The sequence below is a fragment of the Loxodonta africana genome, chromosome 2 (assembly GCF_030014295.1).
Source record: "Loxodonta africana isolate mLoxAfr1 chromosome 2, mLoxAfr1.hap2, whole genome shotgun sequence".
Lineage (NCBI taxonomy): Eukaryota > Metazoa > Chordata > Mammalia > Proboscidea > Elephantidae > Loxodonta > Loxodonta africana.
Genome location: NC_087343.1, coordinates 208,965,438 through 208,978,127, shown reverse-complemented (window position 1 = coordinate 208,978,127; position 12,690 = coordinate 208,965,438). Strand labels below are relative to the sequence as shown.

The 12,690-nt window shown below is 39.7% G+C and overlaps 1 protein-coding gene across 1 annotated transcript; it reads right to left on the bottom strand.

Moving 5' to 3' along the window:
- Positions 1-9,876: 9,876 nt before the first annotated feature.
- On the bottom strand, positions 9,877-11,416 carry LOC100674766 (olfactory receptor 2T6-like). The gene has a single exon (XM_003422151.3). It carries the CDS (start codon positions 11,317-11,319, stop codon positions 10,321-10,323), a length of 999 nt encoding a protein of 332 aa, XP_003422199.3. The 5' UTR covers positions 11,320-11,416; the 3' UTR covers positions 9,877-10,320.
- Positions 11,417-12,690: the final 1,274 nt, after the last annotated feature.

Genomic DNA, 12,690 nt, shown 5'->3' with positions numbered 1-12,690 from the left:
ACTTTTTTGTGCTGAGAAGCTTTTCTTTGTAAATTGTGTGTTCCTCATTTTTGTAGTAGTTGAATTTATTTTTGCTGAGTCATTATGTTTTTCTTCGTTTTTATTTTGAAGTATGGAGTTGTTAGACCTTTTTGTGGTTGCCTTAATATTTACCCCTATTTTTCTAAGTAAAAACCTAATTTGTATCATCCTGTATCACATTGTTTTCCTCTCCATATGGAAGATCTATGGCTCCTGTATTTAGTCCTTCTTTTTTGATTATTGTTGTCTTTTACATAAGGACTTCAATGATTCCCTGTTTTGAGCATTTTTTTCTTTTTCAAATTAATCTTATTTTGTTTTTATGATTTCCCTATTTGAGTTGATATCAGGATGTTCTGTTCTATGACCTTGTGTTGTGTTGGTATTTGATATTACTGATTTTCTGACCAAAGAATTTCCTTTAGTAATTCTAGTAGCTTTGGTTTGGTTTTTGCAAATTCTCTCAGCTTGTGTTTATCTTTAAATGTTTTAATTTCACCTTCATATTTGACAGAGAGTTTTGCTGGTAAGATGATTCTTGGCTGGCACTTTTTCTCCTTCAATGTTCTATATATGTCATCCCATTGCCTTCCTGTCTGCATGGTTTCTGTTGAGTAGTCTGAACTTACTTTTATTCATTCTCCTTTGTAGGTGACTTTTCTTTTATCCCTGGCTGCTTTTAAAATTTTCTATCTTTGGTTTTGGTAAGTTTGATGATAATATGCCTTGCTGATTTTCTTTTTGGATCAATCTTGCATGGGGTTCGATGATCATCTTGGATAGATATCCTTTTTTCTTTCATGGTGCCAGAGAAGTTTTCTGCCAACAGGTCTTCAACTATTCTCTTTGTATTTTCTGTTATCCCTCCCTATTCTGGAACTCCAATCTCATGCAAGTTATTCTTCTTGAAAGAGTCCCACATGATTCTTAGCATTTCTCCATTTTTTTAAAATTATTTTATCTGATTTTTCTTCAACTGTATTTAAAAAAAAAAAAAATTTTATATTGGTGTCAAATGCCTCATCCTCCATCTCCCCCACTCTGCATTCCAATTCCTCAATTCTGCTCCTCTGATTCCTTTTGAGTTGTCTAATTTTGCAATTTTACTGTTGATCTTTTGGATTTCTGAATGCTGTCTCTCTATGGATTCTTGCAGCTTATTAATTTTTCCACTATATTCTTGAAGAATCTTTTTGATTTCTTCAACTGCTTTATCCGTGTGTTCCTTGGCTTTTTCTGTCCATTGCCTTATTTCATTTCCGAGGTCATCCCTGATATCTTGAAGCTTTATGTATATTAGTTTTTTATATTCTGCATCTGGCAATTCCAGGAGTGGATCTTCATTTGGGAAAGATTTTGATTCTTTAATTTGGGGTTTTGTAGAAGCAATCATGGTGTGCTTCTTTATGTGATTTGATACTGACTGCTGTTTCCAAGCCATCTATAAGATATTGTAAAGATTTATATTTGCTTACTGAGTCTTATCTTCTTGTTATGTTTTGTTTCAGTATAGTGGATGGGCTCCTAGATTGTGCTGTTTTGATTGTTGTAGTCTTTGAATCACTTATGTCCTATTACCAGGTGGTTTGAGCCATTACCAGATATATAAACCTAAGAGTCTATTCACTATTCTTGAATAGAATCAGCTTAGGTGTTGTGATTTTGGGTCACCAAGTGTGTGGTGTAGACTGTTATCTATTAACTTAGAGGAGTAGTGGTGATAGTTGTGTGCACCAGAGTCTAGTAGCAGCAAGGGGTCACACTCCATGGAGGGCATGATTCTGACAGCCTTCTGCCATTTGCCAGTGAGGTAGGTGTGTCTCTATTCCTAAAGCACTTTGGTGGGTGGGCTCTGCAGCTGTACCTTAGGCACCCAATGCTTATACCTCTAAGGATTGGTAGGCATCACTATCCTTAGACCACTTTAGTAGGTGGCTAGGTGGTTTGGGTGGAGCTTCAGCCCTCAGTTCTCTGCTGTGGATCAGTGAGGGCTCTGTTTAAAAGAGAGGTATCAGAGCTCCAAAACGTGTCTTTCCACTGCTCCACTAAAACAATTACAGTCAGATCTCTATCAGAATTGCATTTGCATTCTAATAGCCACCTTGTTCCCTGTAGGGATAAAGACCAAAGACTGTGGATCTCATATCCTTTGTGGGAGCTGGTTTTGTATTTTTATTCCAGTTTAGGGAAGTCAGGGAAGGATTTTTTTCCCCCCTGCGTTATTAGTTGCTGCCTCTCTCAGGCCAGGAGAATGGGTTAGGGAAAAAAAAAATCCACAGAGCACTTCACTCCCTGGCCCAGGAAATTCCAATGTTAATGAAGCCACCTGGGGCAGGGAGGGGAGGGATCAGATAGATAGGGGAGAGTAGCACCCAGCAATATAGACAAAGTTGCTTATCTTACTTTTGATGACTGTTTTATCTGAGATTCCAGTGGGGTGTGTAGCCTGTGTGTGCTGGCTGGGTCAAGATTGCCCCAGAGGGCCAGGCCTGCATCCAGTGCTTGCACCATCTCAGGAAGCCATGATCAGCTCCTCTGCTCCTAGTTCAAAGCCCAGCACCAAGGTTTTCTGGCTGGGGTGCTGCACTCCAGGCTCCAAAAGCCATCACTGCTTCCCCGTTAATTTCTTCTCCTGTCAGCAGTATCATTGTGCAGCCTGCTTGCACTGGCTGGGTTTCCCCCGAGGTTACTTCAGGATGCTAGGGCTGCATCCTGTGCTTGCGCCATCTCAGAAAGCCCTGCTCAGCTCCTCTGCACTTCGTCCAAAGCCCAGCACCAAGGTTTTCTGACTGGGATGCTGGCTCCAGGCTCTGAAAACAGTTGCTTCCTCCCCGTGGTTGCTCATTCTCTTGTCAGCCGTGTCAGTGTGCAGCCTGCTTGCGCTGGCTGAGTCTCTACTGAGGTTATTCCAGGGCATTAGGGGTTAAGGCTCTGCCCTGCGCTTGCCCCATCTCAGTAATCTGCAATCAGTCCCACTTCTGTGGCACCAGGGAATCGTGAGAGCTCAAGACTGTGTCACTGGACGCCGGTTCCAGAAGTGGACACTGCTTTAGGGTGCAGCTTTTCGCCCCCCTGTCACTCAGGTCAACTCTTTAGTTCTGTGTTTGATGGTCAGGGTTTGTAGATTGTCATGTATGTGATCGATTCACTTGTTTTTTCGAGTCTTTGTTGCAAGAGGGATCTACGGTAGCTTCTATGTAGTCAGCCATCTTGGCCCTGCCACTCTTAGATTATTTTAATATGTTATTTCCTATTTATATGTGTTAAAAATGGACTTTCACCTTTCTTATTTCTAAAAGTTATTTTATAAATATTTACCTATTAATTTATCTTTGTTAAAATCCTCTGAATCACTTTGTTATATTTCAAAAATGATAGTATTAACAAAAATGTGTTGTGTTTCTATTTAGAATAGCATTTATTTTATCATTGATTTGAAAGTAATTAACATCTTTATAAAACAATTCTCATCTAGGAATACACAAGGCCCTTTGATTTAGTTAGGTTTTCAGTTAATGTTCTCTATTAAGTTATGTTTTGTGTGTGCATATGCTTAAATCCATGTGTCTGTCATTTTGTCATGCTGTGGGGGCTTGCATGTTGCTGTGATGCTGGAAGCTATGCCACCGGTATTCAGATACCAGCAGGGTCACCCATGGAGGACAGGTTTCAGCTGAGTTTCCAGACTAGGAAGAAGGACCCAGCAGTCTACTTCTGAAAAGCAATAGGCAGTGAAAACCTTAAGAATAGCAGCAAAACATTGATATAGTGCTGGAAGATGAGCCCCCGAGGTTCGAAGGCACTCAAAAGATGACTGGGGAAGAGCTACCTCCTCAAAGTAGAATCGGCCTTAATGACATGAATGGAGTAAAGCTTTGGAACCTTCATTTGCTGATGTGGCATGACTCAAAATGAGATGAAACAGCTGCAAACATCCATTAATGATTGGAATCTTGAATGTAGGAAGTATGAATCTAGGAAAATTGGAAATCATCAAAAATGAAATGGAACACATAAACATCAGCATCCTAGGCATTAGTGAGCTGAAATGGACTGGTATTGGCCATTTTCAATCTGACAATCATATAGTCTACTATGCTGGGAATGACAGCTTGAAGAGGAATGGCATTGCATTCATCATCAAAAAGAACATTTCCAGATCTATCCTGAAGCACAATGCTGTCAGTGATAGGAGAATATCCATACTCCTACAAGGAAGACCAGTTAATACGACTATTATTCAAATTTATGCACCAACCACTAGGGCCAAAGATCAAGAAATAGAAGATTTTTATCAGCTGCTACAGTCTGAAATTGATCAGACATGCAATCGACATGCATTGATAATTACTAGCGATTGGAATGGGAAAGTTGGAAACAAAGAAGAAGGATTAGTAACTGGAAACTATGGCCTTGGTCATAGAAGCAATGCTGGAGATCGAATGAGAGAATTTTGCAAGACCAACTGCTTCTTCATTGCAAATACCTTCTTTCACCAATGTAAATGGTGACTATACACGTGGACCTCTCCAGATGGAACACACAGAAGTCAAATTGACTACATCTGTGGAAAGAGATGTTGGAAAAGCTCAATATCATCAGTCAGAAAAGGCCAGGGGCCGACTGCGGAAAAGACCATCAATTGCTCAGATGCAAGCTCAAGCTGAAACTGAAGACAATCAGAGCAAGTCCGCAAGAACCAAAATATGACCTTCAGTACATCCCACCTGAATTTAGAGACCACTTTAGGAATAGATTTGACGCTTTGAACACTAGTGGCCAAAGACCAGATGAGTTGTGGAATGACATCAAGGACATTATCCATGAAGAAAGCAAAAGGTCATTAAAAAGACAGAAAAGAAAGAAAAGACCAAGGTAGATACCAGAGGAGACTCTGAAACTTTATCTCGAAGGTTGAGCAGCTAAAGCAAAAGGAAGAATTGATGAAGTAAGAGAACGAAACAGAAGATTTCAAAGGGCGGCTCGAGAAGACAATGTAAAGTATTATAATGACATGTGCAAAGAGCTGGAGATGGAAAACCAAAAGGGAAGAACATGCTCAACATTTCTCAAGCTGAAAGAACTGAATATTCAAGTCTCAAGTAGCAATAGTGAAGGATACTACGGGGAAAATATTAAAGGGTGCAGGAAGCATCAAAAGAAGATGGAAGAAATACACAGAGTCATTACACCAGAATAATTAGTCGATGTTCAACCATTTCAAGAGGTGGCATATGATCAGGAAACAATAGTACTGAAGAAGTCCAAGCTTCTCTGAAGGCATTGGCGAAAAACAAGTCTCTAGGAATTGATTGAATATCAATTGAGATGTTTCAACAAATAGATGCAGCGCTGGAGGTGCTTACTCGTCTATTCCAAGAAATATGGAAGAGAGCTACCTGGCCAACTGACAGGAAGAAATCCATATTTATGCCTATTCCCAAGAAAGGTGATCCAACCAAATGTGGAAATTGTACAACAATGTCATTAATATCACATGCAAGCAAAGTTTTGCTGAAGATCATTCAAAAGTGGCTGCAGCAGTATATCAACAGAGAACCGCCAGAAATTTAGACTGGTTTCAGAAGAGGACATGGAACCAAGCATATCATTGCTGATGTCAGATGGATCCTGGCTGAAAGCAGAGAATACTAGAAGGATGTTTACCTGTGTTTTATTGACTATGCAAAGGCATTTGACTGTGTGGATCATAACAAACTATGGATAACATTGCAAAGAATGGGAAATCCAGAACACTTAGTTGTGCTCATGAGGAACCTTTATATAGATCAAGAGGCACTTGTTTGGACAGAACAAGGGGATACTCATTGGTTTAAAGTCAAGAAAGGTGAGCATCAGGGCTGTATTCTTTCACCATACCTATTCAATCTGTATGCTGAGCAAATAATCTGAAAAGCTGGACTATATGAAGAAGAACGGGGCATCAGGATTGGAGGAAGACTCATTAGCAACCTGTGTTATGCAGATGACACAGCCTTGCTTGCTGAAAGTGAAGAGGACTTGAAGCACTTACTGAAGAAGATCAAAGACCACAGCCTTCAGTATGGATTTCACCTCAACATAAAGGAAACAAAAATCCTCACAACTGGATCATTGAGCAACATCATGATAAATGGAGAAAAGATTGAAGTTGTCAAGGATTTCATTTTACTTGTATCCACAATCAACAGCCATGGAAGCAGCAGTCAAGAAATCAAAATACGCATTGCATTGGGTAAATCTGCTGTAAAGGACCTCTTGAAAGTGTTGAAGAGCAAAGATGTCACCTTGAAGACTAAGGTGTGCCTGACCCAAGCCATGGTATTTTCAGTTGCATCATATGCATATAAAAGCTGGACAATGAATAAGGAAGACCAAAGAAGAATTGATGCCTTTGACTTGTGGGGTTGGCAAAGAATATTGAAAATACCATGGATTGCCAAAAGAATGAACAAATTTGTCTTGGAAGAAGTACAATCAGAATGCTCCTTAGAAGCAAGGATGGTGAGACTGCATCTTACATACTTTGGACATGTTGTCAGGAGGGATTGTCCCTGGAGAAGGACATCATGCTTGGCAGAGTACAGGGTCAGCAGAAAAGCGGAAGACCCTCAAGAAGGTGGATTGACACAGTGGCTAAAACAATGAGCTCGAGTATAACAATGATTGTAAGGATGGCTCAGGACCGGGCAGTTTCTTTCTGTTGTGCATAGGGTCGTTATGAGTCGGAGCCGACTCGACGGCACCTAACAACAACTATATATGCGTGTGTTCTGTATATTTCTCAAATTCATTCCTTGTTTTTTTTTTTTTTTTGTATTTTGATTGCTTCTTCATTTCTGTTTGTCAATGTTTATTTCTGACAAACTGGAAAGTTGTTGATTTTTAAATATTATTTTATTTTTGAATCTCACCAACCTACAACCTGTAATTAGTAAATAATTTTGCAGAAGATCACCTTGTGTTTACACAGTCATTAAACACGCAAAATAAACATTTTATCTCCTTTGTTTTATAAACTTAAGGCTTTTTTTAAATTTGCATTATATGTCTGGAAATTCTAAAACTATGTCAACCAACGTAGGTGGAAATGAGCCTTCTCATCCTGTGCTTGATTTCAAATCTAATGCGCATATTCATCCTTATGCATGAATCTTTCCTTAATATGAGACAGATATAGTTCATTACTCTAAGGAATTACCCTATATGATTGCTCATCCCATAAGAGTTTGTATCAGCAATGATGGCTGAATTAAACCTCTTGTCATGGATTGAATTCTGTCCCCAAAAATATGTGTTAACTTTCTAGGCCATGATTCCTAGTAGTATGTAATTATCCTCCATTTTGTGATCTGATTATTCTCCATTTTTTAATATTGTGCATCTCTCCCCCATTTTATGTGTTGTAAATCCCAAAACCTCTATAAGGTAGGTTTAGGGAGGGGTGTGTCTTGAGTCACACCCTTAATTAAGTCACCACTCTTACTCAAGTCACACTTGAGTCACACCTTTCATCTTACAAGTGAAAAAGAAGAAAGAAGTTAGCAGAGGAGAAGGCAGAAGGGACATCACTACCACCAGGAAACAAGAACAGGGAGCAAAGCATGTCGTTTGGACATGGGGTCCCTGCACTAAACCCAGGGGAAGAGGGATGACAAGACACATGGGGATTTCCAAGGAATTTTGGGCCCACAGATGTTGAATGGAGACAAGGACCTTCCCCCGGAGCTGAAAGAGAAAGCTTTCCTCTACAGCTAGCACCGTGAATTAGAATTTCTAGCCACCTAAGCCATGACAGAATAAATATCTGTTTGTTAAAGCCATCCACTTGTGGTATTTCTGTTATAGCAGCACTAGATAGCTAAGATACTTGGCAATCATTTTTTTGCAGCTTGTGTGTGTATACCTTCACAGTCCGCAATCTACTCCTACACTCAAAGGTGGTCCTATGCTTATCATGTGGAAACACGGACTTGTTAAAAATTATTTTACCTGCTATGCATTTCTGAAGAATTCTCTATTTATTCCTTTTCTAATTTTTCACATAAAATTTACTTTCAAACCTGTAGTAGGATATTAATACTATGTCCGTCCTCTATATCATAGTGTAATTAACAATAATAAAAAATTGTGTGAGGGGTAGTAAGAAGAGAGATAAGGGGAATGTAAAGAAAAAAAAAGCTTGAATATTATAAATATCAAAAGCAACCTCCTTTGTTAAGCACAGTTAAAAAACAATTGGAAATAAGAAGTACTATTGCATATATCAGAAACTCTGGTGGTGTAGTGGTTAAGTGCTACAGCTGCTAACCAAGAGGTCGGCAGTTCAAATCCACCAGGTGCTCCTTGGAAACTCTAAGGGGCAGTTCTACTCTGTCCTGTAGGGTCACTATGATTCAGAATCGACTCAACGGCAGTGGCTTTTTGGTTTTTGGGTATTGCATATATCGTTTTACTTGATATTCAAAACCTTTCCAGGAATAAGATATATTAACTCAAATTTTACAGAAGAGGAAATTGGGCATCAGAATCATTACATGATTGACAGAAATTCACATGGTCTTTAAATGTGGAGCTGACCTTGATGCCCAGTTCTCATGGCTCAGCCCCTTCTAATTTTTGGGTTCATTGGGTTTCTTCTACTTCACTGTCTTCCAGGTTGGAAATGCTCCCTCTCATCACCTGGGACATAGTGCAATCTAAGCCAGTCTGATGAAGTTGAAGGAGATGAGAGCCTCCAGAGAGAGAGCCTGGGGAAAACGACACCCATTGATTTGCATGAGATGGCGCTGCCCCATTAGATGGGAATCTCTGCTTTCCTGAAAAACAATTGAGTGAAATTCAAAGCATCCAATGGTGGACTGTTCCATCTGGTTAAAGATTTCCACCTAACATCCTGGGTTTTAACAACCGGGTATAACACTTCCAGTCCTGTAGAGAAGAAAACCACCACCTGTCATTTTGTCATGCTGGAATGGCTTACATGTTGCTGCGTTGATGGAGGTTATGCCACTGGTACTTGAAATACCAGGAGGGTCACCCAAGGTGGACAGGTTTCAGTGGAGCTTCCAGATTCAAACCAGGAAAAAAAGCCTGGAAACCTGCTTCTGATAATCAGCCAATGAAAACCTTACGGGTCACAAGAGAGCATTGTCCAACTTGATTGTTTGGACACATAAGAAGGGGTCAAGAAGGGGTCAATTACTAGAGGAAGACATTGTCTTTGATGAAGTAGAGAGAAAGGGAAACCCTTGATGAGATGGTTTGCCAAAATAGTTGCAATGATGGACTCAAACACCCCAGTGATTGTGAGGAGGATGCAGGACTAAGGGTAACGTTTTATTCTGTTGTGTATAAAGTTGCCATGACTCAGAGTCAACTTGACAGCATCAATCTGTCTATCTGTCTGTCTGTCTATCTGCCTGTCTGCCTGCCTGTCTACTTATTTTCCAAAGGGAAAATAGTGTTGTTCACTATTTATTTGGAAGGAAAAGTTAATGTAAATATTCCCACTGCAATTGAGAAGTCTAATAATGGTAAACCTAACCTCAAGACTTGGAAAAGGAGCTTTAAAGTGATTACTGAAACTTGCCAGTTAGTGGGGCACTTCCTTCTCATCTACCCTTCAATGTGTCTTCCAAAGTAACAGTTATTTGCAACACAACAAAAATAACATCATAGAATCCTTGCTCCTTTAGGTGAAGCCACTTAATTTCTGCAAAATACGTGTGACTCATTTTGTTTCTACCTCCAAATTGAGATAAAAGAGGAATGTTTTCATTTTCTACCCAAAGAAGAGATATCTGAATATTCTAAGTCTTGGTGTAACCCTATGGAGACATTCCCTTTGAGGTTTATGCCAGTTCAGTCTCTATGTACTTCAAATTTCTATATCCCTGAAACTTCCATAAACTTTATCGATGGAGAGTTTAAACAATGTGATCAAAATCACTTGGATATTCAGTTTCTGTGAGGCTAAACACCCACTAAAGGTGGCAAAAGTATATAATTGTAACCAGATATTTGGGGAACAATACATACAATAAGTACAGAGAAGTAGTATAAGAGAAGAATTAGAATGAAGGGAAGCAAAGAAGAAATAAACATCAGTGGTGTTTATGGAACACTGGCATTATTCATGTGTAAATGTTCCGATGACTTTAGATTTTTGACAAATTTTGATGAAAGTACTGCTGATATACCTTTTAACACAGCTGGCATTGGTGGTTGTTTCCTGCATTGTCCACAATATCCATACCTAAAATAATAGAACCCACACTCCCTTGACAACCGTCATAGCTATTCCTTTGTTTCACCACAGGCCCCATTACATCTTGCCAAAACCCTTCTCAAGGCCCCCGTCACATCCCTGTTCCTCAGGCTGTAGATTACAGGGTTTAACAAGGGGGTGAGGATGGTGTAAAAGGCAGAGAAGATCTTATCTTTGATTGGGGTGTGATAGGACTGAGGAAGCATGTAAGTGTATAAAGCGGCCCCATAGAACAGCGTCACCACCATTATGTGCGAAGAACAGGTGGTGAAGGCCTTCTTCTTCCCTTCTGCTGACTTCATTTGATGCACAGTGATGAGAATCTGGGCATAGGAAGCAATCACCACGGAGAAGGGGATAAGCAGCATCATGACACAACAGGTATACATCACCATTTCATAGGCAGCTTTGTTGCCACACGCCAGTCTCAGCATGGTGGGAGCCTCACAGAAAAAGTGATTGATCTTGTGGGAGGCGCAGAATGGGAGGCTTATGGTGAGGGGGGTGAGGAGGGAACTGTCCAAAGCACCCCCAAACCAAGAACTGGCCAAGATTATCCAACAGACCCGTCGGCTCATAAGGACACGATAGTGGAGTGGGTCGTAGATGGCTACATAGCAGTCATAGACCATGAGCCCCAGCAGGAAGAATTCTGCCCCCACAAAGCCCATGTAGAGGAAGTACTGGGCTGTGCAAGCAAGGAAGGAGATGGTCCCCTTTCCCAAAACATAATCAACCAGCATCTTGGGCACAATTGTGGAGATATACATCATATCAATGAAAGAGAGGTGGCTAAGTAGGAAGAACATGGGAGTGTGGAGGTGAGGATCTATGTGGATCAGGAAGACCATGACCCCATTAGTTACGATGGCCATGAAGAAGATGGCACAAATGGAACTAAAAAGGAAGCTTGAGGCTTTTTTGTGTGGGAAGAGCCCAATGAGGGTAAAGCCACTAAACAAGGTCCTGTTATCTTCATCCATTACAGTTGATTTTGACCTGAAGGCTTGAGAAGAGAAGTATAGCATTAATGAAAACTGCTGTAGATAAAATTAATTTTTAAGATATCTACATAAGAATTATTAGATTAAAATTATTTATATAACTAATATTAAGAATTTTGGGGTGAGAATGTTGATTTGTAGGTCCTTTCTTGTCTATTTCTTCTAGTTGAAGTGCAGCCAGTGATGAATTGTCTAATAAGGAAGGTTCACAGGAGCTTACTTGTGGTTATTTACTAATCCGTAGTGCACAATTTCATCTATTTTTCACCACATCTTTGATCTGGTTAAACCCTTGTGAAATTGTGCACTACAGATTAGTAAGTAAACACAAGCCCTTGTGTTCCTTGCTTACTGGTTAATCTGCCCCTGATTGCAATTTCAAAGTTAAGTCCACATAGCACAAAAATGAATGAAAATTTGCTAGTCGCTGCTTGCTTTAAGGGAGTTAAATTATTTTGCACAAATCTGGGTCCCAGAAATGATTCTTCACTTGGATTGGGATATTTAAAATGTAGACAAAGCTGCAAAAACAATTGATTCAATCAATTCAAATAATCACACATCTCAGTATGAGGCTTGATTGAATTTAAGCATTTTCAGGACAGCTTTGAGATTGATCAGCCTCGTCTAGAAGTAACTATTACATTGTAGACACCACTGAAAAGGATGGTGAATTGTATCTAGCATAATCCGACTGATCATTAACCATCCTTATTTGATCTTTCATTCATTTGTTGATTGTTGTCACTCATTCCTACACCCAATCAGTATTTATGGGGATTCCTTTACTCATTGTTCTAAGCTCTGGAGATGCTGTCCTACTTGACTTACATTCCAGTTGTGGGATAAAGACAGTAAACAAATTACAAAGAAGTAAAGAATGCTTCTAGATAATGCAAATAAGTGTTGTGAGAAACATTTTTAAAAATACAATGAAGGATGACAAAACGAGCAGGCACATGAAGATTTTGACTGAAGGGCATTCCTGCAGGATGAAGAGTAGATGTAAGATCCCTAAGTGAGTAGGAGCTTGTTATGTTCAGGAAACAAAAGACCCTGTAGGCACAGCACTGTGAATAAGGGGGCAGTGATGTGTCAGTAGTCACCTCTGTAAAACTTGTAGGACAGTGTAAGGAGGTCTCCATTATTTACATATTATCAGTAATCTGGAGTTGCAGTTGACAACCCGTAGCAATTTGTTTACCACTTAAATGTGTTCAGTCTGATTTTTGTTTGTTTGCCTTTTCTTGTGTTCATTTTGTACATTTGTGTCAATTTTTTTTATGATTTTACATTTTCGTGGCCTTGAAGTATGTACATGAGGGAAACATACATCTGAGTTAGCCTGGGGCAATTTGTATTGTCCCAGTATCCATTGTATTTAGCATTTGTCCT